The 24,608-nt window shown below is 37.7% G+C and overlaps 1 protein-coding gene across 8 annotated transcripts in view; it reads right to left on the bottom strand.

Annotated features, from left to right (window-relative positions):
- Positions 1–24,608, bottom strand: part of SPAG9 (sperm associated antigen 9) — a 71,357-nt gene that overhangs the window by 7,594 nt on the left and 39,155 nt on the right. For all 8 annotated transcript variants that reach the window (XM_062010824.1, XM_062010817.1, XM_062010821.1 and 5 more), the window contains 21 exons: positions 20,559–20,769; positions 20,021–20,120; positions 18,798–18,919; positions 15,655–15,712; positions 14,837–14,989; positions 14,697–14,748; positions 14,168–14,298; positions 12,917–12,973; positions 11,889–12,062; positions 11,088–11,217; positions 10,736–10,828; positions 10,312–10,479; positions 9,685–9,856; positions 8,389–8,616; positions 7,468–7,663; positions 6,512–6,634; positions 5,888–5,968; positions 5,364–5,431; positions 4,057–4,205; positions 2,780–2,951; positions 1,692–1,805 (listed from right to left, as the gene is read on the bottom strand). In XM_062010824.1, coding sequence (XP_061866808.1) covers positions 1,692–1,805; positions 2,780–2,951; positions 4,057–4,205; positions 5,364–5,431; positions 5,888–5,968; positions 6,512–6,634; positions 7,468–7,663; positions 8,389–8,616; positions 9,685–9,856; positions 10,312–10,479; positions 10,736–10,828; positions 11,088–11,217; positions 11,889–12,062; positions 12,917–12,973; positions 14,168–14,298; positions 14,697–14,748; positions 14,837–14,989; positions 15,655–15,712; positions 18,798–18,919; positions 20,021–20,120; positions 20,559–20,769 — 2,752 coding nt within the window. The remainder of the gene's footprint in view (positions 1–1,691; positions 1,806–2,779; positions 2,952–4,056; positions 4,206–5,363; positions 5,432–5,887; positions 5,969–6,511; positions 6,635–7,467; positions 7,664–8,388; positions 8,617–9,684; positions 9,857–10,311; positions 10,480–10,735; positions 10,829–11,087; positions 11,218–11,888; positions 12,063–12,916; positions 12,974–14,167; positions 14,299–14,696; positions 14,749–14,836; positions 14,990–15,654; positions 15,713–18,797; positions 18,920–20,020; positions 20,121–20,558; positions 20,770–24,608) is intronic.

Here is a 24,608-nt window from a genome sequence, read left to right as displayed (position 1 = left end):
AACCCACCACTCTTGTATTTTGGTTTTTGATAAGGTAGAGCTTAATTTTTTTTTTAGCTCCTAAAAACAGTAAATATCGAATTACAGAAGAGTCACAAAGTCACAAAGAACAGCATCTTGTTATAAAAGTTTCAGTACAAAATGGACAACGAAAGCGCCGCCACTTTCACGTGCTTTATTGCTACAGAGTTGATTATTGATTAGCAACGTTTCCCCTTTCTCTCTTTTCTTGGCAGGAGCCTACCAGAATAATATATACCAACTCATATTTTCAAGTGCCCTTTCGAAACATCATCTGCAGATCTTGAAGATGCCCTTCATCCAACCCAGGGAACTGAGATATGGAATTGCTTATGCAAGGATGCCACTCTTTTGGAAGACCGTGAATATTTGTAACAAGGGTTCTCAAACCCACTGTCAGGCTACCCACAAAGTTGTTCTGACTCGTGAACAACGAACAAAACTGAGATTAAACTGAATACCTTTCATAGGGGTGTTTTCATGTTCACTACTGCTTCAAAACAAACTCCTCTGGAAACATTAAATTAAGCTTGATGCAAATTAAGAGCTATAGGTTTTGAAAGCATGACTTAAACTATTCCAAATTCATGACAGGACATCTGTCCTTGCTTAGTAGACTCATGCAATGCAAAAAAAAGACATTTACTGAATGGATGGACAATGTAATGGAACAGTATGAGAAACAATGCATGTATGTGCTGTTCAACAAAGCAGATACAACATGAAGAGCTTTTACTATTAAATTACCCTAAGATTTCACCTGTCAGACTGCAGCACTTTTTATGCAACAGCAGTGCAATTAGGACTACCAAAGTTCTGTATTTTATTTTCTGAAACTCCTGTCCATGTATTTTAACATCAGTCTCAGGCACAAGTGATGGGTTGTTTTTTTTGCTCTTTTAAAAGCAATCAATTTACACACAGATTCTTCCCATGCTTTACCTATTTAAGATTTGTTTTGCCCTTGAACTGGCCTGTTTCCTTCTCCTGAGCTTCAAGTGCCCATTGTGTGAATGCTTCCACTCTCATACCCAAGTAGTTTTATAGCCTATGACAAGAGTTGGGAGCCTGTTACTAAGCAGATACCTGGATCTGCATTACTGGAATTTTATCTATAAGTTAGTGCCCTATTTGTAGAACATGTTTACAACTCGGATAACTGAATGTGTCCTTTAAAGCTGTTGGTACTACTGCTGTTCCAGTCCTTTATACCAACTTGAACTCAGGAGAACTAAAGCCAATCAAACTGTATTAGCAACAACACCATCCTGCTTCAAATCTAACAAAAAAATCTACTTTGGTGATCATATGGCACTCAAAAAAGAACATTAATCAGAAAATTAAAGCAATCTCATAGAAGCAATAAACTTCTATAAATGCTGCTAATGCTCATAACAACTCCAAGACGTCCAAGTGTCTTTTTCATTCAAGCCACAGCAACTCTGCTCAAACTGAAGTAGAGGAGATTCTGGAGACGTGTTTTTTTGCTCAGAGTAATTGTAACAGATTAGATGCTGAACATCACACAGGCCCAACCTGTTATGAACCTGATGGATTCAGACCTGGCAGTAAAGCTTTCTACCCATTAGCAAGCATCTGAATGGCGTTTAATATTCTCTTTTTGTGTCTACAGCATATTGCACAGTGCTATTCATTTATATTTTACTTACTTTCTGTTAATGGAATGGAGATGATGACACCATTTCCTGTTCCTACCCATAAACGATTACAAGACACCATAAGAGCTGTGATTCTCACAAAAGAGAATCCCAGTTTACCAGTACCTAAAAACAAAAGATGCTTTTCATCAAAAATTATGAGCAAGAAAAACTTCAGTTCCATAACAGAGAATCTTAACTCTAACTCCCAAACCAGCAGACAAGAAATTCCCTCCCATCTTAGACAGTAACAGGGTAGAGGAGTATATTTAAATTGCAAAGATAACCTTAAAGGCTAAAACAAAGAGAGACTAACATTAACTGTGAGAAAGCAAAAGGTATAACAGCTCCCTAATCTGCATAATAAAACCTTTTGGGGTTTACAGCAACAGGGCAGCTTTTCAAATGAACAAACAAACAAAAAAAGAGGCAAATTTACAAATGTAAGATTATGGTTTCTCATCCTTCTTATCCATTAAAATTAATTTCTTATCCATTAGTACTAAGAGGGGAGTTCAAGGAGAGTGACCAGCTAAGTGCAATGGCACAGCAGTTACTTGTGAAGGATTCCCCATGGCCCGATTACATGTGTTTGTTGTGTTACATAAAAGTAGTTTGACCACTTATGTAAACATTAATGAAAAAAACCACAAAAACCCAACTTATTAGCTTCAATAGCAATAAGAATTTGCTATTTTGCGTTTGCATTTCCTTGAAAACAAGGCAATTTTTCCAGGCAAGTAATGGATTCATCCACTTTAAAATCAGACATGGGCACAGTAAAAAACAGAGAATGATTTTAGTGTCTCAGCCAATGCTTGCCCAACCCAACCAGCAATTTCTTCATCAGTTCTGAGTTTTCAGGGACACCTTTGACATTAAGTAGGGTGAACAAACTGCATCAGAAGACCTATCACCCTCATCATGCTTTACAGACTGACTTAGGCTTCTGCATCAAGTTTTCACGAGGATTTGACTAGTCTGCCACCCACCCTTCCCCCTCCTTTGCACTGAGAAGTGGCTGATCCACAACAGGAACAAGAAAGCTCCAGTTAGCAAGAGGTGTAAAGACACAGCAGTTTTTCCTCTTATCAACTTACCTAACATTTTGCTTACGTAAGGTTCAATGTCCACATCCTGCAGGTGCTGGTAAGTGTGGGCATGGTAGAGACGCAGGGTGGAGTCCAAGCGAATGGAGACCCAGACGCCGTCGCCCACCCAGGCGAGCTGCCGTACCTGGCTCTCCCGCCTGGGGTGAGCATCAAATGACTTCTGCAAGAAAGGGGGTTTTAAATTGCAAGATGAAACAAAGGAAAAAAGTAACAAAGACTTCTCTGTTACTCTTACATCAGTAATTTTCTTCAGGCATCTATTTGTAAGACCACTAGCAGAGACTGTGTTTGGCTTAGTTGCAGTTATCACACGATGCTGGTAAAGTAATAGCAAAAATGCTGATTCCCTTCCCTGGAGTGATGGAAACAGTTTCCCCGCTGCATCTTCATCTACATTTCATATCCCAGCCTGCTCTGGTCTCCATCTCCATTTAACCTGGAGTCTTTTTTGTATGAAATCCTCCTGTCACAAGATGCATATGCCTCAAAAGTGCATTTTCATTCTAGTTGTCCAGCTCTGCTCTTGCATGCAAACCCACCCATGCAAAACACAAACGGACAACCAGCAAAACAATTAACTTCACTGTTGTATGAACTCCATTTCAGTTCTCACATATGTTGTTTTCTACACAAAAATAGATTATTAATTGGGCACTTGATACTGTCAGCAGAGCTGAGCAGTCACCCTTCAAAGGTCTGGCCTATGTCTCGGGCCAATTAGCACAAGCTGAACTATTAGTCCTGCTAATGGCTTTCAGAAGGCTCAGCCACTTTCTGTATTTGAGATGTCACATACACATACAACACTACAGAACCACCAGTTTACACACCTTGTATATAAACAAACTATTCTGTAACTGCAGGGAGAGTACATTCAAGATTAACACTTACAAACCTCTAAAGTATGCAAAGACAGATTATATAGAAGGTTAAGGTGGGTGGAGAACATAATGAGGCATTCACATAGAGAAGCTGGGAGCTAGCCTTTCAAGCTCTGCATGAGGGCACTTCCTAGTTTCTTGTCAGCTACAAGAAACATGTGCTTTCAATAAGTGAGAACTGTTGTACCATGACTTAAAATCTTCCAGAACAATGAAAACACTACGAAAATGTACTAGTATTTCTCAAGACAAATTTGTTTGCCTGCTTGTTTCTGTATTGATGCACAAGCAACTGTTCTCTGGAGTTACTCTGGAGTTTGAGCTGTTACATGAGATGGCATCAAAACATAACATTTAATTATTTTAAACATCCTTTCAACTTGCCTCTATTTTCATGGCCTTTGGTTGAACAACATAGATTTTGTTCCTGTAGCCACACCAGACTTTGTCATGTACCACTGTCATGCATCTTATCGAATGATGTGGTCGGCCCAGGTCTAAGAGGTGGTAGTTTGTCAAATCCCACTGACCATCTTCAAAAATAAAAGGAAAAGAAAAAGCAGACCAAAACACAGATTCCTATAAGTTTAAAAGTCTTCAAAAATACAAGCAAATATCTTAACAGTCTAACTCTTTAAAAGCACTGGATAAGTAAATACAAATTTATGTCTAGGCTCCTCATTAAAAACACAGTGACTTCTTATACAAACTTCCAACATCCCAAGCGCTAATACAAGGCTGTATACTCATGTGACTCATGTTCAAAACACCTTTTTGAAACAGCAAGTTATCTAGTGCTAAATGCTTGACTTGGACAGTTGTCAGTATACATTACAACAAGCAATTAGGCATATGCTGCTTGACTGAACAGAGAAATGTTGGTCAGTGCACCAAGATTATTTTAAAACTGCAAGACTGTAAGAAAGGCACCTGAAATCTACTAAAAGCATTTTAAATTTGGTCATTCAACACCAAGTAAAATACTTCTGCAGACTGAGCTAAGACACAAATCATTGCTGGTATTTGCTTGAAATCCTTAAGGATCGTCGGCCACTAAAACACTAAAAACAACTTCATCCCAGATGCATCTTGCCCAATCTTTGCATTAGTGCTGTGCAACCTCTGATTCTTCTAAATGCTGAGCACAGGGGTTTCAACTCCACAAGGAAAAAACAAATGAACAGGGAGTCTGTGGAAACAAGCCCACAGATAAGTTCCAGTTACTCATAACACCTTCCCTCCAAGTCCTTATTCTGGAAGCTGAAGAATGCAGCTCAGCCTGGAGCAGTGTGGGCAGAAATTCTGAAGGGATGCTTACAGAACTCTCATTAAAGGACTTGGCCACAGGCAATTTTTAACACTAACAAAAAACCAGAAGACAGGACTATTGAGCATGCCGAAAAAGCAAGAGAGATGAAGATGAAAGTGGCCTTCATCAACTGTTTTTTTGCTATTTATCTCAGATATATGCCATCCTCATTCTCAGAGTAACGAGGATTTCCAGGCATGCACCAGGACACTGAAAAAGATGGTCCTTGAAACCACAACTAAAATACTAGAAAGATTTCTCAAGACAGGCTGTAAAAAGGCCATTAGGGAATATATTTTCAAAACACTACTTATAAACAGCACAATTCTTTCTTAAATACTGTCACAACTTCATTGCTTTCAAGGTCCAATAGACCACTTACCAACTCCTCGGTGAAATATTGCTAGTGTTCCATCAGCTAGTGCAACTAATACTATTCCTTTTACATGTCTGGGAAAAGAGAGGAGGCACAAGAATATACACTGTTAGACCGCATTTCTCAAACTGCAAGTAAGGTATCAACATTCTTTTTGTTCAGCATGCTTTTTTATCCTCATGTTAGCCCTAGTTTTAGTTCTACAATACAGCTCAAGAGAAAGGACAGCAACAAGGCATCAAAACCCAGTTCAGAAAGCTTAAAATGTACCTAGCTACAATGTCTGAAGAGAACATCCAGGATAACAACCTATACAGCTACAGCTCACCATTTGAGCCATAGTACTTTCAACAGATATAAGATTCCTTTATTTTCCTTACTCCCCAAAGGTTTTCCACTGCCCCTCAAAGAACATGCATGCATTTATGGCAAGTGACATTCCCAATATCTGAGGAGGAAATAGAAAACTATTTTGCAAGTATCTTAACAAAAGTTCATTATGAGTTACATTATGTTCTTTCAGGACTTACACAATACTGAGAATAGAATCTTTAAGTTTAATGGCATGAACACATTTCCTCCACTGGGCCACTGACGAATGAACATACAGGCTGCAAAGACAAATCAGGAGGGATTAAAAGCACTAGGAAAGCTCTACTGGACAGGAAAAAAAAACAAGCAAAATCTCTATCATTTAAATCCATAACCGAAGGGAAAAGAACATCTCATCTTGCTCTGAAAACTATGTATAGACTGAAAGAACGAACTACACAAGCAGCAGAAAGAGGTTTCAAAGGCCTAAATTGTAACCAAATCCTTTGCAGACATATCTGCTGTAAAAAGGGTAACATAATTTTCTTGTATAATACAACATTGAAAGTCATGGAATTATAAGATCACAATTTATTTGACTATAAAAATAACCAAAACTCATCTGCAGACAGAAGTGTTACAATCACCAAAAAGAGTTTGCTAATAGCCTACAATAATTTCTTTGAATTCTGTAATGCCTAGATGTAGCAGAGTAGACAAAGTTTAGGCTCTCTTGAGGTCTTTCTGCACTTGACTCCAGACATTTATCAGGCCTGTAGGCACAGGAAGCAAGTTTTAAATATTTTTTCCAAATAAATTTCACAAGATTAACATTTTCTTACCATCCATTCTGTGCTCCAAGCCACATTGTTGGTAAAAGGCTACTCATTTTCTGTGCTTCTTCTCTTACTAGATCTTGCTCATTTGGCAAAACAGCAACATCTTTATATAACTCTGACTCAGTACTAAAAAAAAAAACCCAAACAGTTGAAATTAATTGAATAAAGCACAGGGATTACTCAGATTGTAAACTAGGTATTTATTTCACTGCTGCTAGCTTCTACACTGGCTCCTGAAGTACATAAGGTATTTATAAAAACAGAACTGTGCATGAGAGTACAATGATACAGATGAAAACCTCAGTTACAATGAATTTTTTCAAGTTGACATCTACTTATAAAAGGAAATCTAGGTTACATTCAAACCTTGTCAGTATTGCTCATGTCTCTGGGACATATCAGGGGAGATTCACAGAGGCACATGTGAAGAGAAACACTTATAACAAAGCTGTGTGATACTTTTGTGCTTGTATGAGGAGCGTGAAGAATCCTGAACATTTGAAATACTGATAATTGTCAAGCTTCTTCTCCAGTCCTGTAACTACTCACAGACTGACTACTTTGAGAAAAGAAAAACACATATGAACAACCAGATGACTAGAAGGAAGGAGTGTAATACTTATTTTCACATCAAAAATGGGAATTTAAACAGGAATCTCTCTATCAGTGCCATTCACATGAAGTCTGTGAGAGGGCTTGGTGACAAACTGATAAGACACTCACTACTCCATTCTGGAGCTGTCTATACTCAAGAGATATGAGTTCAGAGACAAAAGACTCTTAATATACAGGTAACCCTTTCATGCAATTAAAGTGTATAGTGTTCTACCAAGACCAATTCTGTAAACCTCAACTTACTTTAGGAAAAAAAGTATTTTCATCCCCATATTGTATGCCTACAAATGTATTTTTTTCCTTTAAAAAGCATTTTAAGAGGTGTAAGGATTAAGACTATGTACCTAGGCTGGTAGACTGCAGATGCCTCTGTTGTATTCTGTACTCCCAGAGGATCTGTAAAGACATGCTCCGTGTAGACTCCAGTATGTGCAATATCAGCTGTGTCTTCTCCTGTCCCTGCATTGACTTCTGTTGCTTCTGTTGCTTCCTCTGCTGTTGGAATGTTCTCATCCACTGAGTTACTTTCAGTTGCAACATCTATGGAGCAAAAATGTTAAAACTTTTAACAACTGTGAGAGAATTCTCAATTATTTAAACCAGACAGAACTCCATCCTTAAATCATAAGTGAATAGCTGTAATAATCACACAGGCACAATCCAGATTTCATATTTCACCTAAAAAAGAAACACCCAAACGTCACTAGGTTGCACTGTATGAACAAGTGACAAGTGTAATTCAGGTATCACCCAAGTGATTGATGGTACAATTGCCCTTTAACTGGAATAGCACTGAACAAATCCAACCACCACATACCCATTAACAATCATATCATCACACAGCAGTGAAGGGCATATAACAGAAAATATTAAGAAAGCCTGTAAAGTAAGCTGCTGCACTTAAATCTCTATTAAGACTTCACAAGACTTAAGGCATACATCCACATTTTCTTTAGCCGTTTGTCAGCAAGCTCTGCAATTTAAATACGGAATAACTTTAAAACTCTCTTTTTAGACCATGCACAATGGAGTTACCTCCAAAGTATCTCAGAAAATCAATTGTCTGTACTCATTTAAGACCAACTCCAAAGTTTTCAGCTATGGAGTGTGTCAGACTTCCATGCCATTTCCCACAGAGTACTCATTTTATGTTACCACCACTTATAGACAACAATTACATTTAATACTCACACCACTGATTTTTCAGTTAGACCTTATGGTGTTTGGCCATCCCTGGCAAACTCAAATTCAAAAGATTTTCATACCTGACTGTTTATCTGTCATTGGTAAGCCACCATTTGCATTGTGAGCTAGAGGTGCTCCTGTGACACCCTCTGCAGTACAGCCAACCACTGTTATTCCTCCCAGCAAGCTATCAGTTTCTGCAGAGCTGTTGCTAGTCATACTTCCACACAGAGATGACTTGTCTATTTGACTGGGATCTGCCTCTTGAGACCCTTCTTCTCCTGCAGGATAGTCTGTTTCCCTTGCCCCTGAAAGAGATAAAACTCATGTGTTTCTTGTGGAGATAAAGGTAGAATCATTTTTCTAATCTAAAACCAAACTAAGCTTCAAACTCAAAGAACTCTCCAGCACCTGAGATTTAACATGTAGATATCCATCTACAAGCTTATTTTAACATGATCAGCAGAAAAAGACACTGTCATAAGTCTCAAAAAAGCAGTATCTATACATGCTGCACATCTGAATGTCATATGCCTTATTTCAGCCTGCACAGTTTTCAGGCTACTTCAAGTCTATCCCTGAATTTTCCATTAAAATTAGATTTCATAACAGTGCACATATGCAAGGAGACCTAGCTACATCTTGATGAATAATTTAACAGCAACAGATACTTTGTGCTGGAAGAAATCCTGTATAACCCTCTCAAATGTGTTTGAGACAAAATATCATGCTTGATTTCATAAAATGTTCATCATATTTTACTATATTTTATATGGGTTTGACTTTATAAGTCATACATAGTTTCAGTGAAGCAAAACCTCCAGCTTCACTGGAAAGAGATTTCTTCTAAACTTATTAAACAAAACTACTTAACTGGAACTAGTGCTACAGACTTCTATAAGCATAAGCCAAGAGACAGGAAATCCAAAAGCACAAGTAGTTCCTGTCCAGAATCATAATATCCTCCTATTAAGTCTCCCTCAGTAGACCATCCACATACACTTTCTGTAACAAGGACACCCTCTACAGGAAGCTCTAAGACTTGCTACCTGTTTCCAAGAGGCTGAAGAGGTCTAAAAACCCAGTATTTTTATTTTACAGTGTTCAGATTTCCATAAAACATTGGCACTACTGCACAACTTATAATACAGCTGCTGACACCTCTCACCTTTGAGTTAATGCTGGTCAAGAGCCAATTGAAGAGTGCAACAGCAGAGCAGGAATCTAATAGATTTCCCTACAACTAAACACTTATATTGCTGTCTGACAGTAACTTTTTATGTCAATAATTATCAACTCTGGTTTCTCACTGCAGAAGAAAATCTGAATAAGATACAGTTAAAAAAGACAGGTGCTAAAACATCACAAGTCTTTACCTGGTACACTAGCAATACAAAGCACATGAGAATTGCAAACAATGAAACTGTCCAGAATATTTCCTGGTTGATTAGCATCAATAACAATGACTTTTGTAGTCGAATGTGTGCTAGTACAGATCCAAACTAGGCTGGATATTTCTTCCTGATGTTTCAGCTCCTTCTGCTGGTCCTGAACAACAATAAAGGCAGAACAAAGGTGAAAAACAACAGGAAGGGGGGACAAGAATAGAACTATTACTTCTGATCTTTTAAGTTCTTACATTATCAGCTTTAGAAATATATGTAAGTATAGGAAACGTTAAATATCTTCAATGACATTGTAGTTGCCTGTTCTCTATGTACATGAACAATTCTGTCACATGTTTTTTAAAGCAGGAAGCAGTGCACCATTTTGCTATAAAGCTGATTTGCTCCTCAGATTTGCCAACCAATCAGCACAAAGCACAGAATCATACTATGTTCACAGCTGGATTCAATAACCTAGAAAGTCTTAGGTTGATAGTGACTGCCCAAGAAAAATATGTTACCAACAAATCTGATTACAGAACATTTCATTAATCTACAGATATACAATAACAATGTTTAACTATATAAACTAGTCAACAAGCCTCACAGTGACCTTACCTTGAGCTCCTGGTCTAGTCTATCTAAGCTACTTTGAGATCCTGTTTGCTGCTTGTTGCCATCTGCGTCCACACCAGTTACATCATTGTAGAAGACACTAGCACCAACCACAGATCCACCATCTCGTGTTTTCCCTCCTGATAGGTTTACTCCTACAGCACACCACAGCTTGAAAGAAAAAGTAAATACTTCATTTAAATGTTGAAGACACACACGTTGTTAAATATGGTAAGTAATGTAAAAACTATTATACATCTGCAGTCTATTTTAAGGAGTACAGTAAGATCAAAGTCCTAAGCATTTCTACTGAAGCTTGAATTCTGATTCACCTTTGCTTTAAAATGAAACAACTTGTTTTTCAAAAAGAAAAACAGTCAAGCTACAGGTTGTCTAAGTCTCTATATCATCACTGTAAATATCCTACCTTCATAGAGGTATCTTTCTCATCTAAAGGTCTCAGGTAAACAGGTACAGGCAAGTTCTTCATCTTATTGTCACTCTGGCCACCATTTGCCACCTAGGCAACAGATGAAAAGAGAACCACCAGAAAAGCTTTCCCCTTTAAAAGAGGTTTACAGTCCTTGTAATGCACTGATCAGACCCTGTTAAATATTTAAGAGCTTTGCATTGAAGTTTTCTTTAGAAAGACTCTTAACTGCACAAGTTCAACAACAACAAAAAAAGATGCTGAATCACTCAAACACATGCTGTTAAATTATGGGCTGTTCAAATCTCACAAAATGTTGTTACTACACTTGTAAACATAAGCATAATACCTGTTTGTACTTCTGAGGTAGACTCCAGCCAAATGCTTGCACCCTACCATCCTCTTTCTGAACATGGGCTTTCACTTGGCGATACTGCTCTCTCTTCTGTTCTCTGCGTGAGGCTAAACTGGCTTCAGTTCTAGGGAAGAAACATTATTAAAGACCCTGTTATTTATGCTCTTTAGAAATCTTTGTGTTGCTATTAAAATCAATAAACAAGACCTCTCTGGAAGCACTGGGTTACCAAAAAGATCACCGTGTTTTTCCACACATCACCTATAGAAGACCAGGGTTCCTGTGGGCTATTTCTAAGGGACCTAGGAACAAAAGGCAAAATTTGCCAGTATCCTTAAAGAAAATTAACTTGGGTTATATGCCTCTGTAAGAAGCTTTAGAAGCTGTAAAACAAAAGGATATCTTGCCAAAAAGAAGCATAGGCGAAAACAAGATAATTACAGATGCTTGTCAGTGTGACTCACGTTCTATTTTTCCATTGAACTTAAAGTATCTGTATGGTTATTGCTCAGCTACACCACTTGCATATAAAGTGTACCAAATGTTGCCTCCTGTGCCTAAATGCACTTTCACAAAAGGCAGGGATATTTACCAAACAGAATACTGCTGCCAAGTACTCGGAGTACTCATCCACCACTGCGTGTTTCAGTCTGCACCCTGCTCATTTCTCATGTATCAACACGCACTTCAAGAAAATGTGACATGACACTTAGCAGCATGCTGTTTATCTCAGAGGACTGAACTAGGAAATACTTCATGGAACATATCTAGTATTATAAAATTACAATGTCTTACTCTTCACTGAGAAATTCAAAGGCTTTAGATTTGTCACTCGGTAATTGAGATAAGGTGCTGCTTCTTTTCTTGACTGATGGAGTAATATGTGAGGTTGGAGCATTATATTTAACATTGACAGGAGGTTCTGGCTTCTTAGCTGTATTGCTAGATGAACTGAAGAGCCTGCTAAAACTAGAAGAAGGATAAAAAAAGAAAGATGAGAATTAAAATTTGGAAGATCCATCCACATTTGACTAGACAGGCAAAACACTGCACATGCCAGTCTGCTTGAGTCAGACTAAGAAACTGGAGCCCAACATAGCAGCAGCCACCATACACCCAGCAACACTCTCAAAGCACAGCAATTCATGTCAGTAAGACAAATTATTAAAGAATTATCCCATTTGTTTATCAAGTTTAACAGGATGTTTGTCTTGAATGAACATCTAGAGGAAACCAATAAAATTAGGATGTGAACATCACACTTGGAAGATAGTTTTATGGAGCATATTAGTTCATGCACAGATCGCTTTAAAGCACCTACTGTTTCTAGGCTAAAAGACAGAGCAGTTACCAGCAAACCACAACATCAAAAGGATTATTTAACAAATATCTTGTCACAAGTAACATTGGTTTTGATTTAGTGAGCCTGTAGTTAGAAAGGAAAATTTCATGAGTAAGCCATACTTCATAGAGGAAAAGGATGCCGAAATAAATGCAGCTCACACAAGCTATTCAGGTTTCTATTTTACATCATAAAAAGAAGTCCAGAAAAATAAGTCCTGGTGCATATTCAGCTAGAAAAAAATGACAGCACTTTGGCATTTAACTTCACCAAGTGCACAGCCATTCACTATGTGATGCAGCTTACGATACATTTTGTCTTCAAGAACAGCCTTACCGAGCTGGCATGCTAGGTAACAAGAGGAGAACAGTTAAGATACCTTCATCTGCCAAAAGATAATTAGCTAACATACAAAAATGTGCCAGCTAATTAGTAAGGGTATCTATTGATTTTTGCCAGTGAGCTGTGTTTCAATACTTACAACTGCCAAATACTTGACCTCTTCTTTTCTTGCATGGCTGGATTTTCTCTTGATGCTCTACAAGAAATGAATTCCAAGTTTATTGAATAAGTGCTAATTAAAAAAAGAAAAGGAATGGAACAGTGTGTAACTTGCTTAAAAAATAGGATAACATATCAAAAGTATCAAAGCTTGTTTCTTTACATTGCCATTTCTTTTCTGATCAGATCAATATGTTGAAATTGTCACTAGATGAACTGAAGTTACATAATAAACATTGCTGCAGAATGCTTTTCGGACAGAAGAGACAAATCTGTGTAACACTTAGCAATGAAAACAGCTAGAAGAAAGAATCAAACAACTTTAAACTCTTATATTTTAACAATATATATTTACATATACACCTATCTTTACATCAGTAAATAAATGAAGTGATTACTTCTGAACCCATAGATGCATTAGCAATGACACGACAGGATTTATACAGAAGACAATAGCTACCGAAAAGCAAGCCACGTCTGCTTGGGAAGATGTATTTTCCTCTCAGGCTGAATCGAAATGGCTCAGAGGTACTCAGGACAATAGAAAAAGTTGGATGCCATTGTGATCCGTGACCAGCAGGCGGCACCAAGGGACACTGGTACCTCTGGACACGGACACAGTCAGGGGGATATGACAGGAAAGAACTGGGTTGAAGCCCAAGGCAGAAGATTGGTGGTTTTTAAAGGCATACATTCCAGGAAACTCAATATTCAGAATGTAAATTAGCCCAATACACCACCTTTATTGCTTTATACTTAAACTTTACAGAGTTTTAAACTTGTGTTTTCTCTTGAACAACCCACATCCTTACACATGGATTATTACACCCAATCTGGACTGTATGTTATTCCTGTTTTGACACCTCAGTTGACAATTGGACCCACTGCTTTAAGGAACGTGCACACGTACACACTGTAATTTTTCCTGCCCACCAAATTAATGTTCACAATTACCAAGTTTTGTAACCCCTATTTCTTCAAGGGATGCTCATTTCACACCATATGAAGTAAGACATCTTCACTGAGGTCTCACCAAGAACCCATTTTGACAACTTATATGCCCATAACTTTAAAACAAAGTTATTCACAGGCACATAGAGACACAAGCAGAAGGGCCAATATGGCCTCACAACCTATAGAACAGATAACTCTGCAGTTGGAAAAACAAAAGTCTAAAAAAAACAATGAAGCTCTAGCAAAAGCTCTATAATGGATTAAAAGGTCTTGTTACCTTATCATCTCAGTCCATCGGACAGCTTCCTGAAGCTCCATCAACCTCTCTTTATACTGATTCCTTTCCATGAGAACACGAGCCATTTCAACACGAGTGAAACGCTTCCGCTGAGCAGTGGGGACATCACTCTGGATACAAACAAGCAAACATGGGATAAACAAAGGAGCACAGTAGGGCCTTGCGGAGTCAGCCTCTGCCTCCTGGTAAGAGACAGTTTAGGGCATGATTCCAGATTCCAAATAATTTGGGGCTTTGTAGAACTAACTAAATTTTACCTTACTCGCCTCCCATCCTTTGTATGTAGTATAATCTGAATAAAAGAACCCAGTTCTTCACCAAGACTGTGACACAATAATGGGCAGAGAGGAAAGTTTACTTGTGCTCTTTATAAAATCTTCTCCCTCTCCATATGGAAGACGTATATTTATTAAGGAGTAAAGTTTAGTAGCACTCACTAAACAGGTGAACTTCTAATGTCACCTTGTAAATTATACAGACAAAACTCCACATACACACATACACCTACATCATCATCCTCTTTAGCTTTCTGTCTTGCTTCCTCTGCTTCTGCACGAGCTCTAAATACAAAATAAGAAACAGCTGCATGAGACACCACAGTGGTTTGTTTTTTTTCTTGCTTTCTCATAACCATGAAATCAAACTTACTTTCGCAGCTCTTCTTCCAGTTCCTTATTCTTCTCTTCAAGCTTTTGTTTTGCTTGTTTTACAGCCTCTAATTCGCCCTGTAGTACATCCTTCTCACAGGTCAATTCGTCCACCTTCGCTATCAAATCATTCTTCACTACATTCAGTGCATTTCTACAACAAACATTTAAAATACAGCAACACAAGGATGACTACAATCTCAGAGTTTAGCTTCAGACTGGTTTTATTATTGAAGACCTATAAGTTTCTTACATAGAGGTGAGGTAAAAAGATAGAGCTTTCTGAAACAGGCCAAACCCTCTTCCCCCTAAATCTCAGATGCTCTTCACGGGTACAAGATAGAACATAAAATGTTTCAAAGGAACAAGGCAAAAGGTCCTGCTCTGGCATGGAGGTTGTACTAGATGATCTCTCAAGGTCCCTTCCAACCTTTAAGATTCTGTGATTCACACCTCTGTATTAGAAAAAAGTACTGACAAATCAGAACAGTTTGCTTAGAGGTTGAATTGCTCAACAGCACTCCAAGCTAATAGCTTCTGCAACTACAGCTGTGTTTTTAACAGAAAAGGCAAGGCATTGATCTCAAGACATAGCACTGCATTTCTTGTGGCCTTGGAAGGAGAAAAGCAGGTTTTGTTTCTTAGGTTCTTAATTTCTAGAAGGATCTTTAGTCAAATATACCTACAAATTCAAAATACTTATATCATCACTACTCCTGGAACTCAAAGCACATTTGGTCAACTTTCTGTGCAGGAAGATCCTGAACATCTAACAAATTATCAGAGATCAGTATTTTTTACATACACATTCTCACTTACTTCGTCTCCAATAGCTGAGTGTTTTCCAAAATAAGGTTTTCAACCTCCCGACCCATTCCTTTCCAAAGGAAACAAAACACATGAAGTTAGCAGATAAAGTGCATGTTTTAACAAAACCTATGTTTTGCCATTGTCTAAAATAAGCTCATTTTTAAGTATGAGAAACTTGTCAGGAAATCTGAGCTATCTGACATTTCAGGACCAACCTACCTTCTACAATTAGTTTTCCCCTCCACCTTCTTCCCAATTTGACTTCAGTTACAGCCTGAAGGCAACCTGGCTAACCGCTGGCTAATGGCTAGTGCTATCTCCACCTACTCTATATATTTTAAGAGGTTATGGTAATACTAAGTCAAAACCAAACATAATATTACTGGGGAAGTATTAGTCCACAAAAATTTACATTTAAAATGCTCAACTGTCTTTTATACCATCTTAGGTACAGAAGTGTATCAGTTACAGACACAAGACATGCTGAATTATATATCTCAGATTGTGAAAGCCCTGCAGATTTCCCCAGAGCAAATGATACCTTACCAAAGAAATTATGGTCTTTAAAGCCCATGCATTCCATGTAGAGCAAAAACAAGAACAAGAAACATTTTATGTAAGGTGTAGTATGAGTGAAGAGCAATAAAAGATCTTGACTTATGAAGTAAGAGTGAATTAAAACAAAGCCATCACCAGAAATTTGAAGTGGAATGTCACATGATTAGAAGCAGGATTTACACATAAGACAGATGTTAAAAAAGTAAAGCTTGTCACAAGCATTTCTATTTAGTAGATCTCTTACAAAAATCAGTAACTTAATAAAAGTCTATTTCATTTTCTGCGAAATAATTTAGAAGTGCAGTACTTGGAAGAAATGTCAAGCCATTCAGTAAGAGTTACCAAATTAATATGCTACTCTGAAAAAAGTGAGCTTTACTCTTCATCTAAATACTTCAAGATTATTTAAATGTATGGAAATTAACGTCTCACTCTATTGTTTGCATGCCTAAAATACTCTAATTCACAGGCAGGCTTCAAAATGATAAAACTTTCAGGCAAAAATAATTATTTTACACCTTGCACAGCCAAATAATTACTGAACTGATAATGGCACAAGTTATGCTAATTCAAGATTAACACAACAAATGAAAAAGGTATCAGCAGTGGAGGCCTTTCAAAATGCTTTGAACACAATCTTCTAAGCAGCTTTGGTAACAGAAGACTTGAAAGATATTCAGATAATGATAAAAAAAAGGATATCTAAAAACACCAGACATGCAAGTTGAAGTTCCCTCTTAAAATTTCTTTCTCTGGGTTTTGGATTAAAAGTAAATAACATTAATAGTGAAGGAACTTAGATCAGATATTGTCAGCTTCATTAATTCTCTACACCACATCCATCAAGATGTTTTAGTCAAGTGGCTATGGCTTTTAAAATGTTTTTTAGTCAGAAATAAAAACAGTTAGTATTACTTCCAAAGTTTCAGGATGCTTTCTAATGCAAGAACAAAAATTAGGAAGCTGGAGAGCAAAGGGTCAAAAAAAAAGGTACCAAGCAGGGAAAAAATGCAGAGAATGTACTTTATGGGAGCAGCAGCCAAGAATGCCTCACTGGAGAAGCAACAGATTTCAAAGATGGTTTTTTTTTTTTTAAAGAAGAAGCATACACACCAGAATATTCCCCTGGGTTATGCAGCCCAAGAGAAAACAGATTAGAGAATCCCAATTAACTACATTTACAGAAATGCTCATTTAGAACAGATCCAAATGCTTGAAACACACTGACTATCCTGGATGCAGATGTGGCTTAAGTAACACACAGTAATCTGGACTATGGTTGTGCTCAAAGTGAAATGGTGATTATATAATAAGACCTGTAGAATAACACATTCTGCATAACAAACACACTTACAACAATGTGTTCATTTTGCACACATCAGTGTTTCCACAGGTAGTTTTACAGAATGTGGTAATGAAATCAGTGACAAACTTTTGGTATGTTACACTAAAAAGTGTATCATTTTTGCTCACGGAAAACAAAACCTGTATTATCAGGAACTCCTGACAATTTGGTTTCCTTAAGCAATTTATCACGCACATAAAGGATGAAAGTTGCTGTGTGTTAATACTACTTCTTCAGTATCTATATTTTTGCATGCAGAATGTGTCATTACTTGTCTCTGTGACAGAGTGCAAGTGTGTTGGATGACGTATGTTCCAGCCAGAATGTGGTCATCCTCATGGCTCAGGAATCAAAGCAGCAGAGAGTGATAACAAAGAAAACCCATCTCTCAGAGTGGAGATAGGCCCATTACATCCAGAGGGTAACACTTTGCAGAAATGTCGCCTACTTGATCTAAAATAAGTGTCTGGTGGAACACTGAACTACCAGAAATCCAGACTGTACACACAACAGTTGTAAATAATGCTACTAAAAATCTATACTTCTGCCTGGTCAGATGACAAATGAAGAAGGGCTGATTTTCTATATACACCACAGTCCTAAAACACAAAGGGCTTGCATCTGTATTTTACACATTCCATAGTACCAGCTTTCATTGCTTCAAAATGAGGCCTGAACAGTCATATGTCCAAAAATACCATGTTATAATACAAGACATTCATTGCTTATAGATTCCTTTTAATGATCTTTTTGCTCCAAATCAATTCCTATTTCCAAAACCCACATGTTATTCAGTCAGTACACAAGCAGCAGCAAGCTGCTTAGGGAGAAAAGGAGGTCATCCCCTCCCACTTTCAATTTATAGCTTGATTCTCAAGCCATCATCATTGCATTGTGCTGCAATTCTCTCTTACACGTTTAATTCTATAGAGGTGATAAAGCCAGGCTACTACAGATTGGGCATAATCTAAACTAAACTACCTAAAACTAGTTTAAGATAAAAATCCTTGTGTCAGAGAATATATAGGGAAAACTGAAACAGAGAATAGTATTAGAAGTGCTCCAAAAGATTAATGCTGATATTGTTACATTGAAAGAACAAACTCATGTTTATGTTCTTTGCATTTCAATAACCACCTTAAGATAATACTCAGATTTTTAATGCAAATGAATCCCAGCAGTAAATCCAGCAAGGATAATTAAGCAGTCTACTAACAAGAAAAATTCTTCTTTATATAACCTTCCTTACCCAGTAAATCTGCACCTTCATCCACATCTCCAATTAGGCCAGAACCAGCAGACGACAGCTCTTCAAAGAGTGACTCTGTATTGCGGTCAAATGCTTTGTTCTCTATGCCTTTGGTAGGAGTGCTATTCAAAGAATTAAAAGAAGACATAAAAAAGCAGAAAGAAAACACACACACAATAAAAAGTTTTCTCCATGTTCTTATCAGTAGTTCATTTGTTATCCCCCAAAAAACCCAGAAGTAAAATTTTCAAAAGCTTTCAGCTACCTTAGAGTCCTAAATTCTATTTTCCAATAGTACTTTGGCATGAAGATCCCAAACTTGAGGTAGCTGCTGATGTTGAGCTGATCAGGGTTTTAATCAATTAAAGCATATCAAGTTTTGGCATATAGAAATTCAGACCTGTCAGGGCTTAGTCAGCTCAAATGCCTAAAGAATAGACAGCCCAGCCAAACTGGAAGCCATCTGATGTAACAAGAATGCAAGAGAACCAAACAGTTGGAGATAAAACACTCCTCTAGTCAGGAAAAAGGGTCCTTCCCTTAAAGATGCTGAATGACTAATATTCACTATACAAGGCAACTTCTTCCATCTCATCACCAGATTGAAACACAGACACAGAACACATTTGAAGGACTTGTTGCTAGCTAGACTCTAGATTGTTCAGGGCTTGCCTAAAAGATAAGGTACTCCTCCCACTACTAAAACAGCACTTGTTTATTTTTTATGGGGCTTGAGCGCCATGAAAGATATACTTGACAAGCAATAGCCTGCAGAGAGACAGACTCAAGCATGCCATTAACACTGGGATTCCACCATCATAATCCAATAAATAAACGCTATAACAGTTGCTAAGTCAGTTATAAGTCCAGATTTCAAAGATATTAGTCCAGCTTGGATAATACCAGTACCTTGAGAGAAATCTAGAGAGAAAATCTTCAAGGTATAGACCTTTTGCTGGAAAATGGAAAGAAAATTTAAGCATTCTTAAGTCTGCTGAAGTATGAAGTATCCCTGAACATACATCGGTTGTAGCAACAGAATACAGAACTGCTGTTGCACTTCAAACCTCCTGAAGAATTTGGGGAAGTAAATTCTCAAAAGTGAAAGATTTAATACAGATTATCTCAGTCCAGTAAAGTTAATAAACAAGCTGTGAGTTCAAAACCAAAGTCATGTACCTCCTAAATTGGTCTTCCTACTCAAATCACAACATACAACTTACCTAGAACCCTTATATCCACTGAGATCCTTATCCATATCCAGCTCTGGAGTTGACTCAATGATTGCCTGAACTTCAGATTTTTCTTCATTTTCATTTCCACCTAGGGAAAAGCAAGTGGTACATCTCCATAAACTAAAACCACTGTGACATAAGACATTACCTACATGTAGTTGCTATTAATCAACTTAGTAGTCTTCTGTTCTAAGACTTATCAAGGCAATTTAATGAGAAAACCTATGAAGTTAAGTCATCCAACGGTCATTATTCCCCACTACTTCTACTTCTCCAAGTAGACAGTCTGTCTCATCTTGCGACTGTTTGTGTCTAGATGAGTGACAATTCTTCTGTCTACAAGGAAATGGCATAAATAACTCTGATTCTATATAAATAAGGACTAAAGCCACTTATAAATAACAGACATGTATCTTACCAAGTCAAAATACATTTCTTATTTGTGGCACAATAATTACAGAAATTTCATAACAGATTGAATACGAGGTATGTGGTAAGTATCCACTAAAAAGTGAAAGCAGCTCACCAGTAGACACATTTCTTGTCTCTTGAGCTACCTGTACTTCAATATTCTTGCTTACGTCCAGCTTTTCATTCTGCATATCTGTGTCCTTCGCAAGCCCTTCAACATCTTCCTTCTGAGGAGTTTCAGCAGGCAGTACAGGTGCATCTGAAGCAGCTGTGGATGCTGGAGTAGTACATTTTGAGCCTGTTTGGCTAACATCAGAGAGCTCATCCTAAAATTGAATGTTTACCATAAGTAAAAAACCAACAACAAAAAAAGCACACCACAAATAAGGGTATTACTAGAAGAGCTGGGCATACAAACTGAAGAACAAACACAAATATTAGTTTATTTTACTGAGGAATATACAAATAATCAGGAATGGAAAGAAGACTTTAAGCCAGTGCTGCCAATTTCATGTTTAGACTATAGCTATGGTTTCACTTCTGTTAAGGAGGTTGAAGCTACATTAAAAAATGTTCATATTTTTAATACTAATATTCAATCTCAGATGAAATAGTCACAGCTTTAGGATGCTTTTCTGTTATATCTTCAAAACAACAGGCAGCACTCCTGTTCCTTTAGAACAAATAACTCCTCCAGCTGCACAGTGAATTGCTGAGTCTTCTGAAATCTACTCTAAAATTTTTAACCATTAACAACATGCAGGATACTTAAAAAAATCTTCTTACAAAGTAGACATTGAAGCACTGACACAGAACATGGATTTAACTGGTATAAAATCATAGTATTTGCAAGCATGTCACTCAAATTGTTTTAACCCACTTTCCAGTCTCAACTGTGAGCCCTAGAAGACCTTGGGAATGAAACACTGAACTGCAGTGATTATCTACCTAGTTAGATTTCAGATCAGCAGTGGAACATAAGTAAACGAAGCTGATTTCTGGCAACAGTTTACATTACAATGACATTACATCAATAATCACAAGTATGACTATTAATCCAGCTCCTGGACTCAAGATTACAAACATTACTCAGACAAGGCTGCAGCAGGCACTGTATTCAAGGGCTGGCTAAGCTGTGTTTGATATAACTAGAGGCTACTATCTGATAACACTAATAACTTTTTCCTAGATATCCTCCCTTTCATTCACATTTCTCATCACCCATGACCAGAGCCATACTAGCATCCAGACATCTTAACTGATTTAAATAGCAAATATTTTCCAGTATACAATGTTAAAGGAATCTCTTTGGGAAAAAAATAAGATGAAATACTGAAGCTGGTATGTGTAAAATATAGGACAGCAAGTTTTGATAAAAAAAGCTCTTTTTGGGTTTTGTTTGGGAACCAGAACTGAAAGCAAGTGTCCTAGACAGGTCTGTGACATTTAAAGAGAACATATCTATTAGCTCAGGAAACCAAAACTTCTCAAGAATGAAGCAAGTTCAGATTTTGTGATGCATCACCCCATTGTACTGCTAGCATCCTCTTTTCAGGAGGAAGTAAAACTGATTTTTAAGGTTATTCAAAAAAAACCAACCAAAAAAACATCCCAAAAACCAAAAGACCTGCATATAAACACAGGTTCTCTCAGTTGGAAGAAAACAATTTATTCTGTTCTTTATATACATATATATATCAGCATAAATTAAAAGCTTACATCCCATAGTTACATCCACACACAAAGTCTGCAAGAACTTTCCAGACCTATCAATTACTTCCAGTCTTCATCCTTTCTTTAGTGAATTCCAGAATGACCAATTATGAATATCTGCTATTCTGACAAAATTATTCAGAAATACAGTCAACTAACAGACACCTCTAAAGGAATAACACACATCCACTTACCTACAGTTACAGAGGGCAACAAACCTGACATACTAAGGTTTTATATGAGATGTCCATTTAAAAAAAAAAGGGGGAAATAACAAGCTACACAGTTGAACCTATTTATTTTTGCATTGGTGAAGTTCAGCCACTGGAAAATGATTTATACTTCAGCAAGCAGATACAGAAGGGAGGAAATGGTACCCCTTACCAAGAGGATCTGGAGTTCACACAAACAGGGACTAAAACCACAACAGAGCTGTTGGCTCTGTTCAAACATTTCTGCATCTTTGTATTCCAAAAGCATCCACTAACCCATGCAGCACAGACTGATCACTGACTCTCACACACTAAGCTCAAGAAAAACAGCTTGATAGCACAAAAGAGAACAGTGAAAAAGTGAAAAGAATGCTCCTTTCCTTAAAGGAATTTCAAATAATCCCATTTATATTTCTGACTTCATTATCTACTGTATATTTTTAGTTCACTCTTGGAAACTACACAATTGTGAATGTTTGTTCTAGAACTAATGAAAGTGAAATACAATTCCATTAAGTGACAAGGGATGAATCAAAATATCTCAGAGCCTTGGCGTTTGACAGTCAATGCCGGGTTGAATTAGACAAACTTTACTTTTTTGGCAAGGCTGCCAAAAGATTTTCCTGAAAAAAACCTCACAAAATATCAGTTTAAAAATTAGATCATTAGATCTGAACACTTTGCATAACTTTATGTTGTCCTACAATGACATCCAGCAATGTCAAGACTGTACAAGCTACATATATTCAAGTCTTTTTCAGTTTGAGTTTCTCCCTGACACTTGCTCTTTGTGACATTTCCAGAGGAAACACTGACCATTAATGAAAGGCTCACACATGAATGGAAAACATGCCTGAAGGCAGTAGAATCTTGCTTGTGTCTTATACTGGATGTTAAAAGTATTTAGAGGTAATAAAAGTATTAGAGAAAAAGGTTTCAAATTCAGGTCATGACTTCAATCTATCTTGTTATTGGACAGTTCACTTCAGAAGCACTTCACATTTACAGATAAAACCAAAGATGCTGCTTTAGACTTAAGGAACTTATTCTGACTAACTACATTTGAAAAGTTGGCCCATGCTGTTTTGTGAAGTCTCTTTCAGCAGTGCATTATTTTTAGAAGAACTATAGAAAGAAGCCAAATTTGACAATATATAGCAACCAATACAATTTTCTGAGGGGACACGATGGTATCAGAAGCTTCCCTTTATACCTCAGCTCCACCTACTCTCAGTCATAACTAAGTTGTATTTTGGTCAGCTCTCCTAAGTCTGTGAATTTATCGATGTTAATTGGCATAGGACAATGGGAATAGGACACATTTAACATCTAAAAATGATCCAAGCCAAGAGTTTGCCAAGTGACAGATTTTTAGATGCAAACTTCTGTTGTCAAATTGCTGTTTATAATTAACCATTACTTACACTTCTCATTATCTCCATATGATGTCTAGGCTAAAAAAGGTCTGGGTTCCAATTATTTCCAGACAGCTTTTTAATTCTTACCAGTTTAATATCCCCCTGCTAGGTATTAAGTTCCCTTAGCAGAAAATTCCCCTCAGCTGTTTGCCTTTTCAGAAATAACAGAACCATAGAATCACAGAATGGTAGGGGTTGGAAGGGACCTCCAGAAATCATCCAGTCTAACCCCTCTGCAGAAGCAGGTTCACCTAGATCAGGTCACATAGGAACATGTCCAGGTGGGTCTTGAAGACCTCCAAGGAAGGAGACTCCACAACCCCTCTGGGCAGCCTGTGCCAGGGCTCCTGCAGCCTTTCCTTGTATGAAAGATGTTCCAGTCCCCTGATCATCTTGGTGACCCTGCGCTGGACTCTCTCCAGAAGTTCTCTGTCCCTCTTGAGCTGAGGAGCCCAGAACTGGACAGAGGACTCCAAATGAGGCCTCACCAGGGAGGTGAAGGGGAGAAGAACCTCCCTTGACCTGCTGGCCACATTCTTCTTGGTGCATCCCAGGATACCATTGGCCTTCTTGGCCTCATGAACATAAATGTATAGGAAGGCTTCACACATTCTAGAGTTCTTCACCCTGCAGATCCCTCCTGCTGTGTTATTAGTGAGCCCTAGTCCCAATTGCCAGATTCATCACACTCCAACACCACTCCCTCATTTTTCCATTTCTGCAGCTTGTTCTATGCCATCCTCCCACTGTTGGAGCACAGAACAATTGTAGGAATTACAGCCAAGCTACATGTAAGGGAAATCATGGTCACAGGCTAATTTA

This window comes from Colius striatus, chromosome 18 (assembly GCF_028858725.1).
Source record: "Colius striatus isolate bColStr4 chromosome 18, bColStr4.1.hap1, whole genome shotgun sequence".
In the NCBI taxonomy this organism is placed as follows: Eukaryota; Metazoa; Chordata; class Aves; order Coliiformes; family Coliidae; genus Colius; species Colius striatus.
Note: the sequence above shows the minus strand (reverse complement) of the source record. Positions and strands in the feature narration are given on the sequence as shown.